The sequence below is a fragment of the Oryza glaberrima genome, chromosome 9 (genome assembly GCF_000147395.1).
Source record: "Oryza glaberrima chromosome 9, OglaRS2, whole genome shotgun sequence".
Classification (NCBI taxonomy): Eukaryota; Viridiplantae; Streptophyta; class Magnoliopsida; order Poales; family Poaceae; genus Oryza; species Oryza glaberrima.
The window spans coordinates 20,005,877-20,031,060 of record NC_068334.1 but is presented as its reverse complement, the minus strand read 5'-3'; the positions used below and the strand labels follow the sequence as shown (position 1 = coordinate 20,031,060).

The following is a 25,184-nucleotide window of genomic DNA, read 5'->3' as shown; positions in this document are numbered from 1 at the left end:
ACAAACCATGTAACTAACGGGTCTACGTGTCAATGACATATACCATATGCTAGTTTAGAGTAGCCTTATCATCGTTAGATACGGAATTAACACGCGCACCAAGAAAGAAGATCATCAATTCTGAGGTGCCTACGAGGCGTGCCTCATCAAATTTCGCTAAACTGAAACCGCCCTTCTAGACCCTTGCCCCGCCCATATATCACTCTAAACCGCCATTCCTCTGCTTTCGTGCCTCATCATATATCTTTTTAAAAATATTAGCATATCCTCCTATCCGATAAAACCAAATCCTCTCCTTATTGCTCTTTTATTTTAAGCAGTTGGCACGCAAACCATGTGACTAACGGGTCTACGTGTCAGCGACATATGCCACACAACAGTCTAGAATAGCCTCATCATCGTCACCTACTGGATTAACGCGCGCATCAAGAGAGAAAATCGCGCAAACCATATAAACTAACGGGTCTACTCCCTTCGTCTAAAAAAGTCCAATCCTAAATATGTATCTAAACATGCACAGTATCTAGATACATCCTTAGGATTTTTTTTCTAGAGCAGAAAGTGTCAATGACATAAGCCACATGGTAGTACTTTCTCCATCTATTTTTGATTGTCATATTTCATCTTGGCATAATAACCAAGGATAAGTAATTGTACTTATTATCCATTTAAACATGCTACTATTAGTTATTTCTCGTAAACAAGCGATTCATTAATATTTATATTTATCGATACCCATGTAGCTAACCTTGTATGGAAAAAATGAAGAGTCACGCATTAAATCTAAGAAAGTTATTAAGATGATAAGTGGTTGGATTAAAATATGACTATTAAAATTAAAATATTCAGATTTAGAAATATGCCAGGGAAAATTATCAGACAAGGGATTAACACACGCGCGCAAAAAAAAAAAGAAAGAAAGAAAGAAAAAAGAAATCATCGATTTCTTGGTGTGTACGAGTACGAGGCGTCTGAACCGAAACCGCCGCTTCTAGACCTTTCCCCTCCCCCTCCCGATTCCGCCCATAAAAAGGCAAGGCAAAGCCCTCTTGGACCCCGAGGAAGAAACCCACCCCCAATCCCAATCTATTCCATCGCTTTCTAGGGTTTGTTCTCTCGTCGATCCGATGGCGGCCGAGGCGGAGACGAAGGCGATGATCACCCTACGCAGCTGCGAGGGCCAGGTGTTCGAGGTCGCGGAGGCCGTGGCCATGGAGTCCCAGACTATCCGCCACATGATCGAGGACAAGTGCGCCGACACCGGCATCCCGCTCCCCAACGTCTCCGCCAAGATCCTCTCCAAGGTAATCGAGTACTGCAGCAAGCACGTCGAGGCGCGCGGCGGGGCGGCCGCCGCCGCCGACGGCGACGCCCCCGCCCCCGCCGCCGTGGAGGCCAACAAGGCCGTCGAGGACGAGCTCAAGACGTTCGACTCCGAGTTCGTCAAGGTCGACCAATCCACCCTCTTCGATCTCATCCTGGTGAGAACATGCCTCCCGCCCCGCGCGCTCCCCCCTTTGTTTTTCTTCTGCTCATGTTTCATCTCCATGAACTGTGTGATGATTGTTTGATTGTGCGTCTGTTGTGGTTATGCGCCTCTGTTGATAGTAGATTGGAAGTTTTGGCCCTTTGTGATGATTGTTAAATTGTGGTTTGTGATTATGCGCCTCCATCGATGGGTGATGATCTGGTTGCTGGATAGTAGATTGGAAATTCAGTCCTTCTGAAATTAAAAAGAGAAAAGAAAACAAGGATACTTTTGGAGGTAGATTGGCTTTCTTGCTCTGACTTATAAAAAAATTATGTGATGCTACCGGTGTTTCAGTTTAGGAGGGTCATTGTGGTTTAGGATTAGTTCAGTTAGTTGGGGGTTTGGGTGTTGTGAATTGTTTATGAATGTGGTAGGTTCTTCAGGCATCATTGGCTAGAGAGTAGAGACCTGTATTTCGAACACACTTTTTTTTATTATATAAAGTGGTATTGTAGGCCATCAAGTGTTATCATCTCCATGTTTCATATTCAACCTGATCCTCATTGCTTCACTCATGTGCCTAGTGTGAAATTATTTTACTACCTATGTAGGAGGTGTAGAGAGATTATAATTTCTTTATGATGGGATCATTTTATTTGTTGTGTTATAGGAGGCTGTGACTGATTAGGTGGTATTTTGATGGCTTTGCTGTCTGCTAATCGTTTTGCAGGGCCATAGTCAGTTTCTAGGATCACAGAACTGGTTATCTTAATCTGTTAATCTGTTTTGGTGTTATGGGTTCAGAATTTGTAGCTTGTTGAGGTTTCACTGTATTCACATTTTTTAATTTGTACAATCAGATTGCTGTGGTTTAATATTTTAAATTCAAGAGAGTTTTAATAATTTGTTGACTGCTAACAGCATGACTGGTGATTGTGATGCATGACTGGAGATTCTGATGTGCTTGTATTAGAAGCCTTGAAGCGAAATATGAAAAGATGTTAATGCAAGTACAAGCTGGTTGAATGGTGCTTATTTTGTGTGTATTTCTTGTTAGTTGTTTGGTGCATATATTTGTTGTGGACATGTCTTAGGATTCTTTGGGATGCTCTAGTCAGTATCCAAATAGTTTTGAAATGTCTAGTTAAGATATTTGTAAAATGGTTTAACTGATGTCTGTTGTGGCCTATAATGGAGGTGTTATTTTTTCATGCTCGTTCCATGGGGCAAGAAGGCATGAAATAATCTAACCTTAAAAAAATAGCATTTGGTATTTTCTTCATCATGGAATGCAATGCTTTGAGTAGTGATAGTTGAGTTGATATAAAAATCTATGTGCATGTTATTGGCTTACAGTGGCGTATTTTCATTGGTAGTATGTCATCGATTTCCTAACTTATGTACGAAACAATCGTTCTGTCTTGATTATCTGTTCGTTCTTGATTATCCATTTGTTGTGAATAATCTTCTGTGTTGTATTGGAATTCTTCAGTTCTCAGCTTGGCTTTACATGTTTTCTTGCCACTAACCAGTGTGCATTGTGCTGATCAGACATGGTATAGAGTATGTAGAGTAGCAAGGGAACACCTAAACTTGCTTAGTGCAATAGCCATTCTACATTCTGTATCTTGATAATTCACTAAATTATGAACACTGCTCCTACCCATCATGCAGCTGCTGGATGATTGTCTCATGCTTCTGTTGTATCCATGTATATTGTTTTTTATCATTCATGTACAAAGTCGATTAGATTCATGTGCATGTTTGTGTTTCAGGCTGCAAACTACCTCAACATCAAGGGACTGCTGGATCTGACCTGCCAGACCGTGGCTGACATGATCAAGGGGAAGACACCAGAGGAGATCCGCAAGACCTTCAACATCAAGAATGACTTCACCCCGGAGGAAGAAGAGGAGGTGAGGAGGGAGAACCAGTGGGCCTTCGAATGAAGACCCCCCCCCCCCCCCCCCCCCACAAAAGCAACAACCATCTCATGCGAATGACCAGCAAGGAAGGGGAAGCGCGTCATGTCGAGAAGTTGATCCTGGAGCAGCTATGAACTCTCTGCTTGAACTGTCTTTAAGAAAGTTGTAATTAGGGTTAGTTCGTCGTTAGTTGGTTGAGAGAGCAGACTATTTAGCTGACTCCGTTCTGTTTTGTGCACTCTGGAGCGAGAAGGAAATGATTGCTGGTTGTTCTGCTTATTCTGCTTTCTGGTAATTTTGTGTTGCCTCCCTTGTTGCCTTGGTGTTTTGTTCCGAACTAGGTGATGCACTGATGCTGATGCGCCGGTTGAGATTCAGGTAATGCTTCTGTGCTCCAGGTGGGTTACCAAGATGGCATGCTGTGGTTTGGGACAGAGCTCCCCGGTTGAGCTTCAGGTAAAATGCTTATGGGCTCCAGGTGGGTTACCAAGATGGAATGCTGTGATTTGGGACTGAGCTCCTGAGGATGTGGTTGTGCTATGGGTGTTTGGTTTTGAGTCAATTTTTGCGTAGAATTTGATACCATTGGTAGTAAACCAAACATTAATTTGATACTATTGTAATTATCAAAATTTTGGTAAGCCCTACAGAAGAGATTTCTTTTGGTCAAGTCTCTCTGCTTCTGGTCAAGTCTGTCTTGGAGTACAGAAGATGTTTCCAATGATTCCTGTTATGTTTACAATTGTACGTACACAATACCATGTCATCCAACAAATTGTATTGACAAGAGCTTTCAGATGATTCCTTCTCATACAATTGTACAAAATTGTATTGACAAGAGCTCTCAGATGATTCCTTCTCATACAATTGTACACAAATATTCAGTAAAACCATGTCTCCATGTTGAGAAAGATGGCTGCTGGCTGCATCACATGGTTCTACAAGGACCTTACAAAATGCCTATGTTTAATAATTTGTTGCTTGACTACATGTACAGCCAGTGTGATCCACTGTATACCACTCGGCAGTGAAACTACGCTATCAGCGTCTCAGCAACTATTCTGATCACATCGTCCGAGCTGACATCATCAAGCTCAATTGTTTTCTTTGGAGGGCAATGAAACTACGCTATCAGCGTCTTAGCACTATACTGATCTCATCGTCCGAGCTGACGTCATCAAGCTCAATCGTTTTCTTTGGAGGGCATGTCATCTTCATTTTCTTGTTATCTTGCTCTTGCTTTTGTAATCCCTGTTTGGGCATTGATTTGGTGCTACAAGATGTGGACCTACATGTAAGTGAAGCTTGCTCAGTTTAAATGTCATTGGTTGATAGAGTGGGACATAAAGACTACAGTAAGCAAACCAAGCGACATATAGTTTTTGACACAACCTTTTGTTTGAGCTGAACCTTGATGTCTGTGGATTGGTGGAACCATTGCTGGACAAATTTGATTCTATATTACCTGATCAATGCAGAAGAAAATCAGTTCTGAATGCAAAGCAATCATAACATTTTTAAGAAAATCAGTTCTGAATGCAAAGCAATCATAACATTTTTCTTTCGTTAAGTTGGTGCTACTTTCGTTAAATTATTACGCCCACTGGAATGGAAGGGGAAAGGTAGCTTTGTACCTGTAACATGGGAAAGGAACCTTATACCCTGTGACTGGCTCTTAGTAGTCACTCTATCTGCATTACTGCAAAACAAAATAAGAATTAATACATAAACTATTTAGCATGGTAATTCTAAGCTGCCATTCATTTGGGGATTCTTCTAGGAATCTAGGTGTCACAAGCCAAAAATCATTTCCTAGGACAGTTCAATTTACATACCATTTCATGCCACACATGACCTCCAAAAAGATTTGACTACAAATGAAGTATGTGCTTACTTTATCTAGCAGGACAACTGTAATACAATCATTTCCATATTTCAACACTGTTTCATTCGCTATTGAAGTTGACTTTTGTCAGGAAAGAACATGAAATGTGAACAGAACAATATGCAAAGATGGCAGCTGGGATAGTATTTCATACCTCAAAGCCCTTTTTAACCCATCTATTGACATCACTTTTACTGGTTGTAATGGGTTTCTTGAATTGGATCGTTCTGGGGGATTGACCATGTAAATCCCTTCTGAACGAAGTTTTGAAGCAAATTTGAAGTTTCTGAAAGATATAGCATGCAAAGTTCAACAAAGATATCTTAAAACTATATCAAGGGGAAATATAGAAGATCCCTTTGGGGGTTCACTAATTCACTTACCCGCCCTTAAGCTCTACCCTGCCAGTAGAGTACTTCTGTGAGGATTTCTGCCAATAGGAAATAAGCGAGATGCGTCACGTGAAATTAATCCATTTTGAGTTGCAAAATGCTGGAAATCACAACTTCCGTCCTTACCGATGAATGAAATTTGCAGTATGATCCTTTACGCCTGAAAATGTACAGAGAATATTCAGTAGAGGCCCATAGATACATCCATGAAAACCAAGCAGATTCATCTGATTTTTGGTTCAGATATCACACAAAAAGAAATGCTGTGAAATTATTTCTTTTTGTGACCAGGTGTAAAACTTTAGTTATCTAAGTACAACCACATGTAAATGCGAATCTTAAGATCTATGATAAAATTGGTGTTCAGTTACAATTTGCTTTCATGGTTGAAAATGTATCTGAAATATCCAGAACATAATCCACCCAGGCAAACTGAAATTAGCTTAATATCGGCATCAGTGCATATTAGATTTTTGTTAATACCTTGCCCAGAAAGATATTTCACATCTTAAGCAGATACAACCCAACAGGTTAAGTTTTGAAACAAAGTTCTCATCGTTGCAGAGGAAATGCATACTTGTTTATGGCCATGGTGCAGCCCATCCCATCTTTCCTCTTCCCCTTGCAGATCCCGAAATCCGCGGAGACTCCCATCTTCATCATCTGCCCTACGGAGGCGACGCTCACCGAGAACCCTCTACCCTGCAAGAACACCCAAATCAGCATCACTCTGATGAGCACAAATCAACCCTGATGAGAAATGCAAAATGGAGAAATCAGGTACCCCGTTGTCCATGCGGACATTGCCGTTGAACAGCGCGAACACGGCGCCGACGGCGGCGCCGGAGTGGTGCGCGTGGGCGTCCCCGAAGAGGAACACCGACACGTCGGCGTCGTCGAGCGCGCCCATCTTCCAGATGCTGTACTCCTTCCCCTGCGCGCTCACCCGCGGCGCGCCCTTGTCGAGCACCACCCCCGCCGTCGCCCAGCAGCCGGAGAAGCTGTCGCCCCCGGCGAGGTTCCTGCGCACCAATCGATTAGAGCGGCGCAAACACAAACACAAACAACCCAGCGATGCAAACAAGGCGGCGGGGTGAGCCTGAATCCTTACCTGATGGCGGAGATGCGGACGAACCGAATGTCGGCGAAGCGGTTGGTGATCTCGAGCGGCGACGCCGTCAGGCTCCTGATGCGGAGGCCGGAGTGGGCGTCGACGATGGTCTCGGTGGACTTGGGGGGCCTCTTCCCCTTGGGGAGAGAGGTTGCGACGGCGGCGGGGGTGGCGTCGAGGTAGTCCTTGACGGCGTCGCGGAACACGGACATGTCGGTGCCGCCGGGGCGCACGGCCCTGGGAGGGGTGAAGGCCGCGGCGGTGGCGGCGTCGCGGCGCGGGGAGGAGGGAGGGGTCTCGAGGACGGCCTCGCCGCCGTCCGCGTCAAGGGAGAGGAGGAGGTCCAGGTCGTCGGCGGCGGCGGCGGTCGCCATGGGTGGAGATGCAGCGGCGAGGCGTGGAGGAGCACCACTGGAATCCGCGCGCTGCCGATTGCGCACAGGAATCAGATCGAGAAATGCTGAGAGAGATGGGAATAGGAAGAGGAAGAGGAGAGGAGGAGGAGGGGAATTGGAGGGAAAGGGGGGGGGGATTTCGGCAGGAGCAAGTGAGAAGTTTTGGAGGGAAAAAGTTGAAAAGTTTTGTTTATAGGATTTATAAATCTATTTATAAATATTGGCATGAAAGGGCGTTTGGTCTAGTGGTATGATTCTCGCTTTGGGTGCGAGAGGTCCCGAGTTCGATTCTCGGAACCTTTTTCGTTGCTTCGCCTTACATATCTCTCTCCTTTCTTTTTCTTCGTCCTCTCTTTTTTTTTTCTCTTTCTTTTTCTTCCTCCTTATTTTTTTCGTTGCTTCGTCTTCCTTATTTCAGTTTTTGCACATAAACATCTCCATTTTCTTTCCTGGTTATTTCATTTCGTACGTAAACATCTTCCTTTATTTGCTTCCTCCTGATTATTTCATTTTGCACATAAATATCTCCAATTTTTGGGTTGTTTTCTCTGGTTATTTGATTTTGGACATAAACATCTCCTTTTTTTTCCTTTTTTTTCTTTTTTCTTTTTGCTTCCTGTGGTTATTTGATTTTGCAGATAAACATCTCCTGTTCTTCAGAAAAATGTGATGGTTTTGCACTTGTCGGCAGCACAAAGCGCACATATAGCTAGTACCGATTTCTAGCAGTAGGGTCTCTATTGAGAGATTTTTGCTGCAGTGGTCGAGCAATCTTTTATTGCCCCTCCTCTGAAAGCAATTAAAAAAGCGATGTTACGCAATGAGCATCGCCACCTGTCAACTGATACTGAAACCCCACTTGAATTATGGCATTTTGTTTGCTCTTTGCCAAGAAAACATGGCGTTTGGTATTCAGCAGGAAACGAAAATCTGTTTGGGCATGTCAATTGCCTCTCAGATGGTAACCCAAAGACTGCATGCTCATTGTACTCGCTCGAACCATGCTCTCTGCGAGTTGGCTCAACAAAATTACTTCGGTAACAACAATTTAGCAGTTGGCGAGATTGGTTAAGCAGTGCAGCCATGCAGGACAGGAGGAGTGTATCCTAGGGAAGTCGTTGTTGTCTCGTGCGTATTCTCGAAAAGAAAATTATTGTCTCAATGAGATAACTCCGGGGTAGTGGTAGGGTAGGGATACATGGTTTTAACCCTCCGGGTTCTCGTATTTCGATTCTCAACACGTTTACACTTTATTTTTAATTATTCGGCATCAAGTTTATTCTTTTTTTTTTGACAATTCTACCCCTATGAGCATCTTCGAATACTGGGCCGGCAAATTCTGGAGAGATTGACGAAGTCAGGTGCTACTGAGGCTCTTGTAACCACTAGGTTACAGGCCCTTTCACGACATCAAGTTTATTCTTGATTGTCCTACGATTATTATCTAGTAGAAATAGATGTAGAATCAACGGATCATATCTTCCTCGACAACAATGTACATTTTTTAGGGTTTGTAGTAGATTTTTATCGTGTCGTCAAGAATTGCACATAGTACAACAGGTGGGTCTGGAGGCGGTCATGCCCATGGGACGTCGACACTCTCGTCTGCAACCTTTCACCATGATCGCTCGCTCTCCTCCAATATGATCATACCCTTGCGCGTTATTGGCAATTAACCTCCCCCGTTTTGCCTCCACTGACACGTCTCTTGTTGCTGCTGGGAAAGGTGCCACCACAACAGGAGACGTGTGAGTGGAGGCAAGACGGGGGAGGTTAATTGCCAATAACGCGCAAGGGTATGATCATATTTGTCGAGGAACGATCCTCTCTAGCGGGTGATCGAGAGATCCCCTTTTTGTGAGTTCGGCCGGGGGAATGGGCGCGCTAATCGGGATCGTGTATCCGCCTAGAGTCTTCCGAGACCGCACGCGAGAGCCAGGATTATACAGGTTTGGGCCGCTATGGAGCGTAATACCCTACTCCTCTGCATGGGATTTCTGGTTGGGTGCTATAAAGGTTCCTAAATTCCAGGGAGCACTCTCGCTCTTCTTCCCCTGGGGTTTAGGCTAACTGACTATCGTCCCTTTTTTCGGTGGGCAAGGTCCTCTTTTCATAGTTCAAGGGGATACCACATGTACCGCCTCTACCTACTCCTTCACGGGAGGGGGACCTACTCCGCTTGGATCGGACCACCATTCGTGCCTTCGCCCGGAAGCTAAGCAGTCGTCCGTCCACGAGTGGGGCCCAGCGCTGCCCCCTGCCTGACACGGGGGACACCCTTGTCATTCCCCTTTAAATGAAGGGAGACTTTTAGCAGTCCATCTCACGTGGAGGGGGCTTCAGATGATGCTTCGATGGGACGGGGCATACCTGCCCCCACTCCGCCGAGTACAGGGCGAAACATGGGGGCACCTCCGCCCGTCCGATCGGACGTGACTGGCGACAGGCCGTTCACAGTCCGGTCACGCCCGATTGACATGGGTCAATCGGGCAGCGCCGCACATCCGCCCTTATCACATTAAACGCGGTGAGGGATGGTTGGGGCGCTGCGTATTGATGACGGTTCAGCCTGGGTCTCCGCCCCACTCACCCCCCCCCCCCGCCACGTGGCGGTTGGGCGAGGGCCTCGGGCCAAGGCAGCGCGAGTGCCCGAGGGGCGTGACGTGGCGCCCCGAGGCCCCCTGGCTGCCTCCGCGTCGTCTGAGGTGTGGGGGGAGAGCCAGGCTGTAGGGCCGCGTGGCTGGACGTCAAGGAGACTTCCCCATACTTCACATACCCCCGGGCCATATCACCGATAATATTGGAGAAGAGCAAGCGATCATGGTGAAAGGTTGGAGTCTAGTGACACTGTCAAGGCCACAAGGGGTTTAGAGAAGAGATAACCATACGACTTTGTGGGGGTGAAATCAGGACAGGGATTTTGTCTGCCCGCCTGAAACAAAGCATACGAGCAGGATATGGGAAATAAAGAAAAAAAGGATAGTCAATATTATATACTACGTCCGAATCCACTAAAAATTTTTGTATCGTGGTACAGGAAGAACCGCATCCACCCAATGTCTCATATTGTCAAACATCCAACAAATTCTATTATAGCTCCATTTATAAACATAATGAAACGATAGGTTGATCACCATTTTATGATGTTTATAATATCTCCGATCCCTAGGTCTAATATCTATGGTGAACATGTTCGACCCTAGGTGTAATATCTACGATGGTTTTGTATATCCACTTGTGGATACAAAATGCTAGATTTCTATTCAAAATTATTTTTAAAATGTTTAATAATATATGTGGATCAACGATCTAAATAGATACCCTTTCCAAATCCAATTGTGAGAAAAGAAAAGTAGTATATGATACATGATAAATGTTAAGTTATCCGTACCCGCTTCCAACTCAGGAAGATATGGGGCTAGATACATGAATAACATGATCCAACCATACCATTTTCACCCTTAGACTTTTGCGATCCCATTCTGGATGGCCCAATATATGGGCCAGCACAGATGTGACAATCCCGTTCCGGGCAAACTAAACGGGACACACCTAAGTCGAAATCCCGTTCCAGGCTAACCAACATGGGCCGCACGCAAATCGCAATCCTCATCACATGACTAGCAAGTAGCAACTATAGCAAGTAACAACAGCTTCATATTATTAGTGCACAAACTGTCAATGTATCTAAACAAACTGAACTACAAACTGTCTGTCAACCTGTGATGGTTAATATTATTTTCAACACCTACAGAATCAATACATATGATAGGAGAGGATTAAGAATAGAAGACATCTTCGAGTCTATCAGCAGCTACCTTCCTGTTGCATATTAATACCCCCCATGATCCCCAAAAGGCATGTCTCTTCCAAATTTTAATCACACAAGGCACTCAAGACTCATCAATGAGAACCAAAACGAGATGAATTACACAAGCAAGAGGAGCCAAATTGAAACAATGTGTCAATCAGCAGCATCCCTTCTTCCTAAGCCGCCTGCGCCCCTGATACCTTGCATCTCACCTGCACCGCCAGCGTGGCCGTCGTCGCGGGGCAGTTGATGTCCGCGCCGTACACCGTGTTTACCACCGGCAGCACGCACGACTCCTTGCCGAGGCATTCCTGCTCGTTTCATTCCAAAGATCAGACATCAATGGAAGTATACGATATTACAAGTCACCAACATATCACTTAGATAAAGGAGGAGGCAAAAACTTGGAGCCTGGCGGGTGCAAGGCACCTTGCCGCCTAGCTAACAGTGTAATTGTTTTTGGTTACTAGGGCTGCGGCCGCTTTTCTGTAAATACGATTTTTGTACATTTTACTCCTTCTCTATTCAAAAAAAATTGGCATCTTGCCAATTTCGTTCAAGAAAACATCACTTAGATGATGATGTTCTGGTACATTGGCAAGTGTTTGTTTGAAGTGTGTACCTTCTCAACGACCGCCTTTGCATCAGGAGTGTGGCAGGTGCCAGCAGTGAAGTTGCCGCACGCGCCCTCCGGGTTGCCGAAGCTGGCGAAGACGACCTCCTGGATGGTCCTCTGCGGGGGGCAGTTCAAGGTGCCCCGGGTGCTCGTGTCTTCGGCTATGAGCTTGATCTGGCCGCCGTCCGACTCCCACGTCTTGATCTGTGCCGGGTTGTGCTCCGAGATGAACACGCAGATGTCATCTCTCCTCACCGTCTGGATGAGGATGCCACCTGGCTTGCCAAGCTCCTCCTCGAATATAATCAAGAGGTTGCCCTTGGGTTTCAAGAACGCTCGTGGAATGTGATATCTGTAAACGGAGAGAAAACATAATGAAAGTGAGAATAAATTTCGTTGTGTATATGCAACCCACTTGTATGGTAGTGTAGGAACTTGCTTACACTGATTGAGAAGGGTGTCCGGCAAGAGTTATGAATGAGGTCCAGTAGCGACCAATGCCTTCTCCGTTAACATATATCATGCCCTTGCTCATAGAGCTCATGTCAACAACAATGGGATCGTCTCCGTCTGGCTCATCAAAGTATCTCTGTCATGCCAATGAATAGATAGTGACACTGAGAATTGGAAGCAAATAATCGAATGCATGTATGATGCTGGCAAACACTCAGGTGTTCCTTTTTTGCTTGTACAGCCTACCTTGTACCACGTGATTGGCAGGTCATTCTCTGCCGGCTTCCACTGAAATTGGGCCATTCCTTTCTCTGTGTAAATCTCCTTGTCCTCGCCTTCCAACCTGGCCTGTTTGAAACCCACATACATAGTTATCACTTATCAGTTCAACTGTATGAGCACATTATGCACTGCGCCAAGGAAAAGCATGCTTTCCTCATTCCTTGGAATTTTGTTCAAATTTGAACCGATTTCTTTTTAAAAAAAAAAAAAAACTTCCTGTCTAAATCCCAATCACTCTAGAGGGCAATAGCCAGTACCTTATGACCCCAACCATTTCCTTGTAAGTCCAAGGTCCCTGTGTTGAGACCCTGTACCACGCAGTCCTGAATGCCGCCCTTTACTTCAACAAGTTCACCACCACTGTCCTGCAAAGGATACACAAGTTTGCATAATTAGAGCCTTTTTAAAAATAAAAATAAAAGGAGAAAACTTCGTTCAAGATTTTAACAATCCTACATATACAGTGTCAACCACCGCCACTCAAGTTAGGATCTAGACTATTTGTGGTTGCTGTTTTCACCAAAACTGCTGCTGCTGTAATAACTATTACAAGACGGCAAGAGAGTTTTCTCATGTTTGACACACATTAAGCATTCTCATGGACTATACCTTCATTCCCATCGACGACGACAACATCGCAATATGGTTGATGCCTACTCTCAGATCCATGGGTTTTTCAAACACGAAGCTCTTCTCCCTCTTACTTCCACGCCCAGTACCTAAGCAGGTTGTTATTTTTTTTTTTCAGTACAAAGTTTAGTGCCTGCAATTTGTGATATATGGGAGTTATAGACTTGGTCCAAGTTACCTACGAAGGCATCATTGGCAAATCCTATCATCGCATGTGCAGTGCTTTTGATCTGAATCACAGGCCTAATATCGCGTCTAAAGGGCAAATCATCAGACTCCAAGCGAAAACTGTGCGCCATCATAAACAAAAACAAACAGTCAAGTAAATTCTTGTCTGTGAGAAAAGCAGATAAAAAGCTACTATTACATTGACATGGAACAAAGGAGTGATATTTGAAAAAAAAAATACCTTGTGGTGTACCACAAATAGTCACTAGTGTCCTTTGTCTGGTTATATTGCTCCAGGGGTTGCTTTGTCCTGACCTTGGTTTTGCGGAACTTCGGAATAGCCTCTGAGTACATCTCCCACACATTATTCTTACTAGTCTCGTCAGTAGTATGGAATGATCTTTCACTATGCTGTACAAACACCTACCGTAACATATGTGGAATAAGCCATCAACGATTTCTGTTATTGAAATATATTTAAGATAGGCCGTAACTTGTTTTCAGTAAATTTATGCAATACACACACCCTCTTTGTATTGTAGACCACAGTCTTGCAATCTGCAAGGATGGAAACAGAGCGGCTAGGCACATAGAACTTCTCCCCCCGGAATACCACTGTTCCATCTTCCCCGGTGTTGTTGTTGGAGAGGAAAGACAGGCACAGTTTATCTTCAGGTAACTCATAGTTGTGTGCCTGCAGGTGCAGGAAACTAATCAACCCTGGCTAACATTGGTTACTAAATTACAGGTAACTGTCACACTGGAAGCAGTTGATCACAACCTCATACCCATGGCCCAATATCTCGAATGATTGTTTCCCCCAGAGAAAAGCCTTATGGTATGACTTGATCACATTGTGCAGGTCCCTCAGATGTCCAAATTTGGGCTCCTTGCACATGCCTAAATAAAAACATGGACCACATGGCATGATTGTTAGAATCAATACGTGCATAGATGCAGCAGAAAGAAATATATGACAAGGGATATTGAGCAAATCTGACCGTATTCATCCATAGGAGCTTCATCATAGTATCCAGTCAACACATATGAAGCACCTGTCCTCCCAAAATTTGTTCCACCATGATACTGTTCGCAACAATTTAATATGTAATCCCTTTACAAACTGGCAATTGTTATAACTTAACATTTAATAGAGAGAAAAAACAAACCAAAACACATACCATATAGTAGTTTACCAGCGTCCCACCCTTGGCAAAAAAACGTAACACAGCATATGCAATGTCCTCAGCTGAACGCTGAGCTAGCTGGTCACCAAAGGTTCTGAATCTGTGTGCAACCAAGAAAATAGTTCTTTTAATATTAATTTCGATAAATTGGCATATGATAAGTGCAACTTCTGAAACCAACACATTTTCGGTTCACAATCATAGTGCTGACAATATCAGTACAATGATACTTGCAACTGCATGCAAGAACCATGCAATAAATGTTTGAATGATCATAAGCTAATCAGAGCATCAGAGTTACATACTTCATTTCATTCGATTAGTACCAACTATGAAAAAAAAAAATGATCAAGTAGAATGTTCAGTACGGATCAAACTTACTGTGCAGTCCAATTCTCAGTCCACAAACGAGGCTTGTTTTTATCAAGTAGAGTCCATGTGTCTCCACAGTGCCTTCCGTTGCAGGTAGGGATCTAGTGAGAGGGAGGCATAAATTAAAGAGCAGAATGAAGTAGTACAAGTATTTGCATATTTTGGAACACAGGAACTTGTTCTATCGAAGTGCTTCGCAGTTTTGGACAATTGGATATATCATTGTGTTGCTAACTATGGACGCTGAGACAATCAGAAAGTTACCACTTCTCCTGGAGCAATTGATTGCTTGCACATAACCCAAGGAACTCCTATCCCTGTGCTAATGGCCATTTCAGCTGCCCATTCCAGGTATTTATCCCCCTCTACTTTGCGATCTTTTTTTATATTCCCGTACTCATTCTCAATCTGTCATAATTACACATATTATGGGTTAATATGCGTTGGTATGGAGCACATAAGCTGACTTGGTAGATACCATCACACAGGTATAATTAAATTGACCTGTGATAGAATGATGGGTCCTCCTTGAGGTGCAAACATCTCCGCATCCTTCAACTTTTGCACTATAAACCTCACGAACTTCTCCATCTCCCTCTTCATGACAAAACCAGCGGGTCATCAGCATGAAACAAATTCAGCACAATTGCATATCACACATGCAAGTCTATGATTACCTTGAAAGGTTCATTGTTAGCCCTGAATATAATGTGGCCGATCTCCCTAAGCCAATAAGGCAAACCACTGGGAAATGCGCAGGAAAACAGATCAAGCATGGAGCAATTAGATTCACCGAGATGATCACAATTGCAAAAGGCAAACCACTGAGATGATTCACACGAACCCATGGTTCCATTCTGCCTGGATGAATGGCCCTATACGCACAATCGCGTACATATCGTTATCCTTGATCACGTTGAGGAACCTGATCAAGTCGAATCTGCCTTCGAAATAGTACTGCAATGCAACAACAGATGAACAAATGTCATGAATCTGAAACTGTCTATGTACGAGATGATTCTGAAAATCAAAGGCTGCAGGCTTCTAATTTACTACTACCTCCATATTTTAATGTATGACGCCGTTGACTTTTTGTCTAATGTTTGACCATTCGTCTTATTCAACAAATTTATGTAACTACTACCTCTGTCCCAAAATGTAGCTATTTCTAGCACAGTACTTTGTCTCAAAATGAAGCTATTTTTCTACCTACCTTCTCCTCTCAACCAATCACAACCATTCTTTTTCACCTACTTTCTCTTTTCAACCAATCACACACCTTCTTCAATCATTCTCATCTACTTTCTCTTTTCAACCAATCACACACCTTCTTCAATCATTCTCATCTACTTTCTCTTTTCAACCAATCACACACCTTCTTCAATCATTCTCACCTACTTTTTCTTTTCAACCAATCACACACCTTCTTCAATCATTCTCACCTACTTTCTTAATACCCGTGCCAACCTAAAAAATGCTTACATTTTGGGACGGAGGAAGTATCATTTATTTTATTGTGACTTAATTCATCATCAAATGTTTTTTAAGCATGACATAAATATTTTCATATTTGCACAAAAATTTTGAATAAGACGAATGGTCAAAAGTAGCATTTTTGGTAGAGCGCTGAATCTACTGCAAGAGAGATCAATATACCTTCCCGGGCTCGGGCTCGTGGCCGTTCCAGAAAACGTACGTCTCGATGGTGTTGAGGCCGCCCATCTTGGCCGTCTTGACGAGCTTATCCCACATCTCGGGCGGGCTCCGTGGGTAGTGGATGGCGCCGGAGAAGAAGAGGTCCCTCTTGCCGTCGATCATGAGGGAGCGCTCGTCGTAGGAGACGACGGTGCCCTTCTTCGTGAGGGTCCACTCCGCCGCGGCGCCCGGGAGGAGCAGCGCGGCGGCGAGGAGCGCCGCCGCCACCGCGGCCGCGACGCGGGCGGCCATCCGAACCTGCGGCGCGCGCGCGGGGGGGCTCTACTACGAGGGGGGAACGGCCAGCGGCGGCGGCGGGTAGGGTGGGGTGGGGCGGGGCGGGGTTGGCGGCGACGCGGGCGAGGCCGAGGAGGAGGAGGCGGAGGCCGGCGCTTTGAAGGGCGGGAGGGGCGTTGCGCGGGAGTGGCCGCGCGGCAATGGCGCGTCGCGGGTGGCCATGCGCGGCTGGCACCGGAGCTCGCGGCAATTTTGCCTACGACTTGTTCCGTTTGGCCACGAGCCCACGAGGTTGATGACGACGAAGCCGACGAGTTGTTGATTTTTTTTCAATTTTTAATTTTTAATTTTTAATATTTACAGAAATATTATAACGGCGAAAATATTTACAGAAATAGACCATGTTATCTAAGTAGAGAGGGCCAAGGTGACTTGTGTGGGAGGCCACTCAGCGGGCATGCGAAAATTACATTTAACCCTTGCCACCCTTGCACGCACACGGCGTTGTGTGCCACGTCACCTTGCCGCCATCTACTTGGGTGGTAGGGTTTATATCTGTAAATATTTTCTTCGGTATAATATTTCTGTAAATATTAAAAAATAAAAACTTAAAAATGAAAAAAAATCAAGAGTTGTTCATGCGCTTCATGGGTCGACGGCCCAATTGAAGTTGTGTCATATGGGCCGAAGCCCAGAAAAAAGCACACACGAGATGACAGATTTGACCGGGCCCATTTGTCAGCGACACCCTAAGCAGCCATTCCCAAGCCCAACCTCTCCGCCAACCATCCCGCCACGTCAACCACCTTTCCATCCCACCCATGGCCGCGCCACCACACCCACCAACCCCGGGTCCATCTCGGCCGTCGATCTCCCCAACCGACGGTCCAGATACACCGCACGGTTCCTCCTCTCGGCTTCCTTCTCCCACCAACCTCCACACTCCGCCCGCCTCAAATCCCCCCGCTTCGCCAGCCACCAACCGCCGCCGTCGCCGTCGCCGTCGTCTTCGTTTCGCAGCTCCACCACCTCCATGGCGGCCGCCGCCTCCTCCTCTCTGCTCGCCGCCGCCTCGTCGTCCTCCCGCGCGGCGGCCGTGTCCGCCCGCCGCGCCCCCAGCGCGAGTCCGGCCGCGGCGGCCTCCCTCCCCTCGCCGTCTCGTGCCTCCTGCGCTCCTCCCCTCCGCGCTTCCGCAGCGAGGACCCTCCGCAGCCGTGTCGTCGCGAGCGCGGCCCCCGCTATGCAGCCGCCGCCGGCGTCGAGGGTCTCCACGGTTGTCGACGTCGACCTCGGCGACCGGAGCTACCCGATCTACATCGGCGCAGGCCTTCTCGACGAGCCTGACCTGCTGCAGAGGTTTTTTTTTTGCTGGATTTAGTGAATTGGTGCGATCATTTCGTGATCCTGATGCCTTAGCTGCGCAGGCATGTTCATGGGAAGAGGGTTTTGGTGGTGACCAACACCACCGTCGCGCCGCTCTACCTGGAGAAGGTGACCTGGGCACTCACGCACAACAACCCGAATGTTTCTGTGGAGAGCGTGATCCTGCCCGACGGCGAGAAGTACAAGGACATGGTGCGTGTGTGGTTCAGACTTAAGCGTTCTGAGAGACTACCAGTTGTTGTTTCAGTCCAATTTGGGTGTACTTAACTGCTTGTGGCTTGCAGGGCACACTGATGAAGGTTTTCGACAAGGCAGTCGAGTCCCGGCTGGACCGGCGGTGCACGTTTGTTGCGTTGGGAGGTGGCGTTATTGGGGACATGTGCGGTTTTGCAGCTGCTGCGTTCCTGCGTGGTGTCAATTTCATACAGATTCCTACTACTCTGATGGCCCAGGTCCTAAGCTTGATTTAGATTTTTTACTACAATTGGTTACATGTAGCTTGATGCTAACGGTGAGCTGCATGAATTACTTTAGGTGGATTCATCTGTTGGAGGGAAGACCGGCATTAACCATCCATTGGGGAAGAACTTAATTGGGGCGTTCTACCAGCCACAGTGTGTACTGATAGACACCGAGACACTGAATACATTGCCTGACAGGGAACTGGCTTCAGGCATAGCTGAGGTGGTGAAGTATGGTCTCATAAGAGATGCACCGTTCTTTGAATGGCAAGAGAAAAACATGCCAGCATTATTAGCAAGGTATTGAACACGTTTTGGCATTGTGTTGTCTAATGTTATTTCAATTCAATAACCGGCTTATAAAAATGTGCAGCTGCATTAGGCCTGCAGTTTGTTTGAAGTTTATATCAGTTAGCTAGTTATGCTTTATTGTCCTCTCTCAGACTGAAATGTTTGGTGCTCTAGATGCATCCCTATTTTGGAAGCATGTCTTCTTTTTGTATTTATATTTGTTGAACTGACTCATTTTTTTAGTTAAGCAACCATATCAGGAAAACATGTTTTACCGAAAATTTGCAAAGTTCATTTTATCCCTGAATAACCATTATAAATGAAACATGTATCATCTTATGAGTAAATGGTTTGACTGAATAGAGTGTCTCAGCTGTTGTGTTACCCTGCTAACTTAGAAAGATCATTGTTGTACATGTCAATCCTAGCTTAGTTGTTTACATTTCTGTTATGCTTCCTTTGATCATTTATGTTGCTTAACAGGCAGACATAGAACCATTGAACTACCATATTTTTGCATTACCATGTTAACTCAGAGAATGCTGAACTGTAAATCAGAAAAAAAGTTTGCGGAGTCTATTTCAGTTTTTACAGTATCATGTATACCATGATAATGCTGAAATATGGATAATAGTTTTCCCCCACTTATCGATCGTAATTCCTACTTGTAGAGAACCAAGTGCTCTGGCCTATGCTATTAAGAGATCGTGTGAAAACAAAGCTGAAGTGGTTGCTCAGGACGAGAAGGAAAGTGGTCTCCGAGCAACACTTAATCTCGGCCATACATTTGGCCATGTAAGTATTATCATTAACTATGGTTGATTTTATGCTGAACTAATGTCAATAAACATTATAATGCACTCCATGTTTAGTACTCGTATGATTTGCTGGGCTGGTAAAAAGTACAGATTTATTTCTTTTGCTTAAATGTTGATGGGGTTATCCTGTGCTCCTTATTAATTAACACATTATAAAATGGAAAGAGGCCTTGAAATTTGTTGTTTAGGTCAGGAATATGTTGTAGTACACCTTCCCAAACTACTTTACTTTATCCTAAAAGTTCATTACTGTAATAATCCGAAAGAGTTTGTTCACAACAAATCTGTTATATCATTTTCATGTATTCAAACTACATATTTTGGATAACATATGCTGTCAAAAATAGTATGTTTGGACTTGACTGTATGTAATCTTAGAGTAATATGGTGGCCATAGGTTGCAGAATAAATCATTCTTAATTCAAATATATGGGTGCCAGAAACTAAATATCCTCAACAGTTTGTTTAATGATGTACTCCTACATATTATTTATGATCACTTTATTCAATTGCCAGGCTATAGAAACAGGAACTGGCTATGGAGCATGGCTCCATGGGGAGGCTGTTGCAGCTGGAACAGTAAGAACACCTGAATATTTTTACAACACCTCGATTTCATTATTTTGTATCGTTTCATTACTTATCTTTTGGTTCTGTTTCTATGTTGCCACCACTCTAGGTTATGGCAGCTGACATGTCTCACCGCCTGGGTTGGATAGACGAGTCAATCAAGAAACGGGCAATTGACATACTAGAGAAAGCGAAGCTTCCAATTACACCTCCAGAGGCCATGACAGTGGAGAAGTTCAAAAGTATTATGGCCGTAAGTACCCTCGTACCTTGATATGTTACAAAGTGGATCTGATCAGCTTTTGTCACCAAACAAATTGTTGGATAACCTATTTTTTGTTATTGTATGCATTGGTATATAGCAGAGCTCTCAAGTTGTTTTTCCTCTATTGAAAAGCAGCATTATTGAATTCCTGAATGATTGCATCAGGTTGATAAGAAGGTTGCTGATGGATTGCTGAGGCTCATCCTCCTGAAAGGACCTCTGGGAACCTGTGTTTTCACTGGCGATTACGACAGGAATGCCCTCGACGAAACCCTCCGTGCATTCTGCGACTGCTGATTCTTCCTACTTGGATCTTCAGACTGTATACTAAATAGGTTACATTATCATTTCAGAGAGGAGACTGCATTGTATATGTATGAGATCTTTCCCCTTTTTTTTGTCGGAGAAATAATGGAGAATGTGGATAGGGGTTGGTTTCTGGTTGTAGCGCGTAAAGACTGATCAATCGTGATACAGTTGTCCCCATTGACAAGAAGGGTTTACTGCATTTTCCTTGCTGTTGCCAATTCTTGCACCAGATTTAATAAAGCTGTTTCTGTTTTTAAGAAGGGATGAGTGATCATTTGCCACTTTTTCGTAAGGTATGCAACGTGTCGACAAAACACCTCGCTGCATGTCTGCGTGATAATTGAAATCAGAATTCATAGTGATCTGATTTACAGAATTCTCCATTCTCCACATCTACTATTGCTTCAGGTGAAGAAACGGTGACAACCTGCCCCTTGCTTGCTTGATCTTTTGAGACGAGATCTACCTTGCTTATTATTCTGAGATGAGATCTACCAATACAAAGACTCTAATCTCCTCGCAACCTTTTCTGCTATGAACTGACCTTGGTTTGCATATCGGAGTAGATCAACAAAAGAAGAACAAAACTTTCTCATTTTCAATCCAGCTGGTGACACAAACACAAACACATTGTATATATTGAATTCAGAGGGCAAATACCCAATACAACCTGTAGCAATAACATCGTGCTCATCTTTATTTCGGGCACGTATACAAGTTGCACCAAAACGTAGAACAAACAACAAACATCGATGGCATGTTGCTGCAAGCAGGGGCACGTGTGGGGCCGCTAGAGCCGGAGTAGCCGCCGGAGCTCGTCGGTCGCTCCGACGTCCACGCCGCCACCGCCGGCCACCTCCACGGCGCACGCGGTCGCCGCCTTCCTCCCGGCCGCTGCACCGACCAGCAGGGACGTCGGCATCGGAACGCAGCTCGGCGGCGGCGACACCGAGTACAGCGAGTCCGTCGTCGTCGTCCATTCCGCCGCCTCTTGCTGGCTCGCCGCCGCCGCCCTCTTCTTCGACGGCGCCGCCTGTACAGGGATGGGCACCGGCGCCGTCTTCTTGGGGCCCAGCGCCGCGGCGGCGGCGGCGGCGGTGGCGGTGGCGTGGCTTGGTTTCTTGGAACGTTGTGGCGCCGGCCAGGCGGCGTGCTGCTGCGGCGGCGGGGCATGGGGGCGCGCCGGCAGCGGCAGGAGCGGAGGCTGCGGTGGCGTCGCCGGCGGTTGTGGGAACGGAGGCTGGTGGTTGACGACGCCGTGATAGTGCTTGTTGGAAGCCATGAACGATGGCGATTTTGCCGAAGAGCTCAACGATTTAAAGGCGTTCTCCATTGGCACCGATCTCGCTTGCAAATCTGAACAGTTTGAGCGGAAAAAAAGAAGCTATAGATGCGAATGAAACAAGCTGATCTGACCTGAGCAGCCGCAAGCTGATGATGATGGTGAGTAGATCAGAAAAGCTGAAGTGCAAATCGAAACTATGAAAAGATAAAAGAGAAATAGAAGAACTCCAACCAGCAAAAAATAGGTGGAGATGTATGAAAGAAAAATAAAATAAAAATAAAAAGATGGTTGCTTGCTGCTGATCTCAATCGACCAAAACAGATCGAGATCGAAGCAGCTTATAATTGTAAAGAAAAAGGACAAAAAAGAGAAGAAGTTAGTTAAACGAAAAAGATGAACAAAGTGGATGCTATAGTATCATGTCAAACAACAAGCAAAGCAAAGCACAGTTAGGACTCTCTGTAAGAGCGGGATTTTCTCTGGAGCATCTGCAGTGTATAAATAGCAAGCAACAGGTGGTTAAATGCAAAGAGAGCCGTTGGGTAAAGTTCGGCCGTGTGTGCCAGGACCCCCTCTCTCCTGGGCCAAATGGCCAATTTTATAGCCGTAGCGGACGTGACCTGCACGCAGCACCACCCACCCCGGTCTACCGCTCGCAACGGATAGGCAAGGCGTACGTACGTACGTAACGTACCGAGCGACGTACCGTGCTCGCGGCCACTTCGGTCACCTTTTTTTCCCTCTCGGCTCGACAGGCGATTGGGACATGATAGTACTCCTCCGTTCCACGTTAAACGTGGCCATAATTTTAGGTATCCAACTTTCATTATCTATTTTATTTAATTTTTTATAACTAGTATTTTATTGTTATTAGATGATAAATATAAATATTTTTTTATGAGTTGTAGTACTTTTTAAAATTTTTTCAAATAATACGAACGATCGACATAAAAATTTATAGGTGCGCTTGAAATGAAATGGAGAGAGAAGTTTTTTTTTCTGTATTTAGTTCACACTAAAATTAAAAGTTTGGTTGAAATTGGAATTATGTGACGGAAAGTTAGAAATTTATGTAAGTAGAAAAATTTTGATACGATGGAAAAGTTGGATGTTTGAATAAGAGAAAGGATAATACTATAGCTTGCTACTGGCGGTAGATTATATCCAAGTCATCTGAAGAGTAGATTATATCCAAGTCATCTGAAGACAGCACAATAGCTGGATGGTATAATGGATTGGCTATAGATTGCCTCGATAGAAGTTTGAATACATTTATTGACTGCATGTGAGTATGATCAAATCTAGCTTTCATTTGTGTGACCATCTGTGTGTCGCATGCGGGATGAGAGCAGAATCTTTTGCATGTTGCACTTGTGAGAGCAGGCAGAATTATTTATGCACACGGGATCAGAAATAACTGCGTAACTATCATCCGCACCTGCGTAACTATCATCCGCACCTGCTGCGGGAGGGCGGCAGCGCCTGCTCCGGCATGCTAACGCTCGGCGCTTCTGCAAGCGCCCGCTTCACTCTCTTTCCTCTTTTCTTTCTCCTCCACGTAGGAATACGCTAACGTGGAGTTTCTTATCGCCAACCTAGTCAGCACTAATTATTTAGGATCTAAACACGGCGTTTGTTAAAATTTTCTTCCGGTCGCGTGCGCCGCGGGGAGCGGGGGTGGCCGACAGGTGCCGCGACACCCGAGGCGTGGGCGGCGGCCGGCCGAGGGGTGGGAGCCGTCCGATCGCGGCGCGCGCGCGCGGACGTAGGGATCGCCGACGCGCGCGGGTGGCACGTGGTTGGAGGGAGGAAAGGCGAAGCCGCCTCGGGGGGTATCGATCCTGCCGTTTCGTTTCAGCGCTTTGTTTGTTTGAGATGCAGCACAAGTCGACGTACGGCAACGTTGGCGCGAGCCGCGGCGGCCGGGTCGGGAGGGGGATGATACGGGATACCTCGCCGTCTCGGCACGCTTCTGCTGTTCTGTCTGCGTGCCGTATGGGGGGCACCGTCAATGTGATGCACGGTGGGCCTCTGGTTGCTCGGCCCAGTAAAACGAGATATGGAAACGGCCTTCTCACCTCTTCTGGCCCAACACGTTAACATTCTATTCTCACCGAAAAAAAGTCTCTGGATAAGATTTTATCTCAGATTATTTTATTAGCATGCTCTTCGAATCGCTAAACGGTGTGTTTCAAACGAAAAATTTCTATATAGAAGTTGGTTTAAAATCTCAATAAATTCATTTCCAAGTCTAAAATAGTTAAAACCCAATTAATGACACGTTAATATTTTCTTTTCTAAATGTTCATCCTAGTAGGTTCGAACGAGACCTAAGTACGGACATATGTAAAACGGGAAAACTATTACCACATGATTAGTTTACATATTACTTATTCTAAATTTTAAAAATAGATTTATATGATATTTTGAAACAAATTTTATATACAAGTTTTCGTACGAGCACACCATAATCAAAGTATCCTGATTAGAAAAGAACGAAGTCTCACTCTATACAGTTGAGTGTAGAAGTACATTACTGTATTGTGTAGCAAACGTTTATTGATGATTTATTAGTAGATCCTGGTTCGAATCCGACGTTGCTTTCACGAGAGAATGGGCCTGAAGGAAGGGGGGCAAGGTCGTCGTCGAACAATTCGAGGGCCTATCCAATCCGACGCAACGCTGCCGACACAGGACGGCTTCAAAGGTGTCTGCAGTCTGCATGATTATACACCCCCAGTATGCGCCATTCCACCGAGGAGATAGCGAGATGCATTTTGTCCTGAAAACGAACTATGGCCTGATGGAGACATACACTGTTCTTACCACACACAAGTATTATATGAGTTCCGAGGAAATTACGCATATCAAGCAGAATTTTGGCCCTTTCTGCGTCAAGGAGAGTAGCGAGTTTTTTTCTGGCTGGGAAACGTCTCACGACTTGGAGCATCCACGTCGTCTTTGCTCTGTTGCACGACGCGACACGACCGATCAATCCTTTGTCTGCATTTGGATCATGAAAATAACGCCCTGATTTGACTGGCCGGGTGATGAACCGGTGGTACGTGCGTGGCTACTACTGACCTGGTTGCTAGGCCATGCAAATGCCTCCGTTTTTCTGCTGTCGAAATTTTAATTTAAAATTGTCGAGAGTAGTTTATTTTTCAGTTTA

The 25,184-nt window shown here is 45.2% G+C and overlaps 5 protein-coding genes and 1 non-coding gene across 6 annotated transcripts; 3 read left to right on the top strand and 3 right to left on the bottom strand.

Annotated features, from left to right (window-relative positions):
- Positions 1 to 1,003: 1,003 nt before the first annotated feature.
- LOC127784819 (SKP1-like protein 20) lies at positions 1,004 to 3,675 on the top strand. The gene is made up of 2 exons (XM_052312209.1): positions 1,004 to 1,481; positions 3,247 to 3,675. The coding sequence occupies exons 1-2, from the start codon at positions 1,128 to 1,130 to the stop codon at positions 3,418 to 3,420; spliced, it is 528 nt and encodes a 175-aa protein (XP_052168169.1). The 5' UTR covers positions 1,004 to 1,127; the 3' UTR covers positions 3,421 to 3,675.
- Positions 3,676 to 4,040: 365 nt separating this feature from the next.
- LOC127784818 (uncharacterized) lies at positions 4,041 to 7,294 on the bottom strand. Its single transcript, XM_052312208.1, has 9 exons — positions 6,785 to 7,294; positions 6,458 to 6,695; positions 6,251 to 6,375; positions 5,800 to 5,833; positions 5,665 to 5,711; positions 5,436 to 5,567; positions 5,031 to 5,095; positions 4,789 to 4,861; positions 4,041 to 4,684 (listed from the first exon to the last, which is right to left on the bottom strand). The coding sequence occupies exons 1-9, from the start codon at positions 7,156 to 7,158 to the stop codon at positions 4,528 to 4,530; spliced, it is 1,245 nt and encodes a 414-aa protein (XP_052168168.1). The 5' UTR covers positions 7,159 to 7,294; the 3' UTR covers positions 4,041 to 4,527.
- A 113-nt stretch (positions 7,295 to 7,407) lies between these two features.
- On the top strand, positions 7,408 to 7,482 carry TRNAP-UGG (transfer RNA proline (anticodon UGG)). The gene has a single exon. It is a non-coding gene; the product is annotated as a tRNA-Pro (tRNA).
- A 3,341-nt stretch (positions 7,483 to 10,823) lies between these two features.
- LOC127783564 (beta-galactosidase 12) lies at positions 10,824 to 16,714 on the bottom strand. Its single transcript, XM_052310754.1, has 18 exons — positions 16,355 to 16,714; positions 15,543 to 15,655; positions 15,376 to 15,442; positions 15,203 to 15,295; positions 14,963 to 15,106; positions 14,708 to 14,799; positions 14,321 to 14,426; positions 14,141 to 14,225; positions 13,921 to 14,039; positions 13,666 to 13,833; positions 13,381 to 13,562; positions 13,150 to 13,259; positions 12,951 to 13,060; positions 12,599 to 12,706; positions 12,306 to 12,407; positions 12,050 to 12,195; positions 11,613 to 11,958; positions 10,824 to 11,301 (listed from the first exon to the last, which is right to left on the bottom strand). The coding sequence occupies exons 1-18, from the start codon at positions 16,643 to 16,645 to the stop codon at positions 11,167 to 11,169; spliced, it is 2,517 nt and encodes an 838-aa protein (XP_052166714.1). The 5' UTR covers positions 16,646 to 16,714; the 3' UTR covers positions 10,824 to 11,166.
- Positions 16,715 to 17,596: 882 nt separating this feature from the next.
- On the top strand, positions 17,597 to 20,987 carry LOC127784852 (3-dehydroquinate synthase, chloroplastic). Its single transcript, XM_052312250.1, has 8 exons — positions 17,597 to 17,986; positions 18,055 to 18,205; positions 18,298 to 18,465; positions 18,548 to 18,774; positions 19,437 to 19,560; positions 20,100 to 20,162; positions 20,263 to 20,406; positions 20,584 to 20,987. The coding sequence occupies exons 1-8, from the start codon at positions 17,664 to 17,666 to the stop codon at positions 20,713 to 20,715; spliced, it is 1,332 nt and encodes a 443-aa protein (XP_052168210.1). The 5' UTR covers positions 17,597 to 17,663; the 3' UTR covers positions 20,716 to 20,987.
- Positions 20,870 to 22,572, bottom strand: LOC127784853 (predicted GPI-anchored protein 58). The gene has a single exon (XM_052312251.1). It carries the CDS (start codon positions 22,058 to 22,060, stop codon positions 21,518 to 21,520), a length of 543 nt encoding a protein of 180 aa, XP_052168211.1. The 5' UTR covers positions 22,061 to 22,572; the 3' UTR covers positions 20,870 to 21,517.
- Between the last annotated feature and the right edge of the window lie 2,612 nt (positions 22,573 to 25,184).

Bases quoted from the DNA above. Each gene is read 5' to 3' on its own strand.
- LOC127784819 (XM_052312209.1), top strand. From the start codon at position 1,128: ATGGCGGCCGAGGCGGAGACGAAGGCGATGATCACCCTACGCAGCTGC. The intron at 1,482-3,246 runs GTGAGAACATGC...TTTGTGTTTCAG, and splicing joins CCCTCTTCGATCTCATCCTG to GCTGCAAACTACCTCAACAT.
- LOC127784818 (XM_052312208.1), bottom strand. From the start codon at position 7,158: ATGGCGACCGCCGCCGCCGCCGACGACCTGGACCTCCTCCTCTCCCTT. The intron at 5,096-5,435 runs GTATGAAATACT...TTTGTTTTGCAG, and splicing joins GGGTTAAAAAGGGCTTTGAG to TAATGCAGATAGAGTGACTA. The intron at 4,862-5,030 runs GTACAAAGCTAC...TGCATTGATCAG, and splicing joins GTTCCTTTCCCATGTTACAG to GTAATATAGAATCAAATTTG.
- LOC127783564 (XM_052310754.1), bottom strand. From the start codon at position 16,645: ATGGCCGCCCGCGTCGCGGCCGCGGTGGCGGCGGCGCTCCTCGCCGCC. The intron at 13,834-13,920 runs GTTGTGATCAAC...CTGCACCTGCAG, and splicing joins TATTGGGCCATGGGTATGAG to GCACACAACTATGAGTTACC. The intron at 13,563-13,665 runs GTGTGTGTATTG...ATGTTACGGTAG, and splicing joins TGGTCTACAATACAAAGAGG to GTGTTTGTACAGCATAGTGA.
- LOC127784852 (XM_052312250.1), top strand. From the start codon at position 17,664: ATGGCGGCCGCCGCCTCCTCCTCTCTGCTCGCCGCCGCCTCGTCGTCC. The intron at 18,206-18,297 runs GTGCGTGTGTGG...TGTGGCTTGCAG, and splicing joins GCGAGAAGTACAAGGACATG to GGCACACTGATGAAGGTTTT. The intron at 20,407-20,583 runs GTAAGTACCCTC...TGATTGCATCAG, and splicing joins AGTTCAAAAGTATTATGGCC to GTTGATAAGAAGGTTGCTGA.
- LOC127784853 (XM_052312251.1), bottom strand. From the start codon at position 22,060: ATGGAGAACGCCTTTAAATCGTTGAGCTCTTCGGCAAAATCGCCATCG.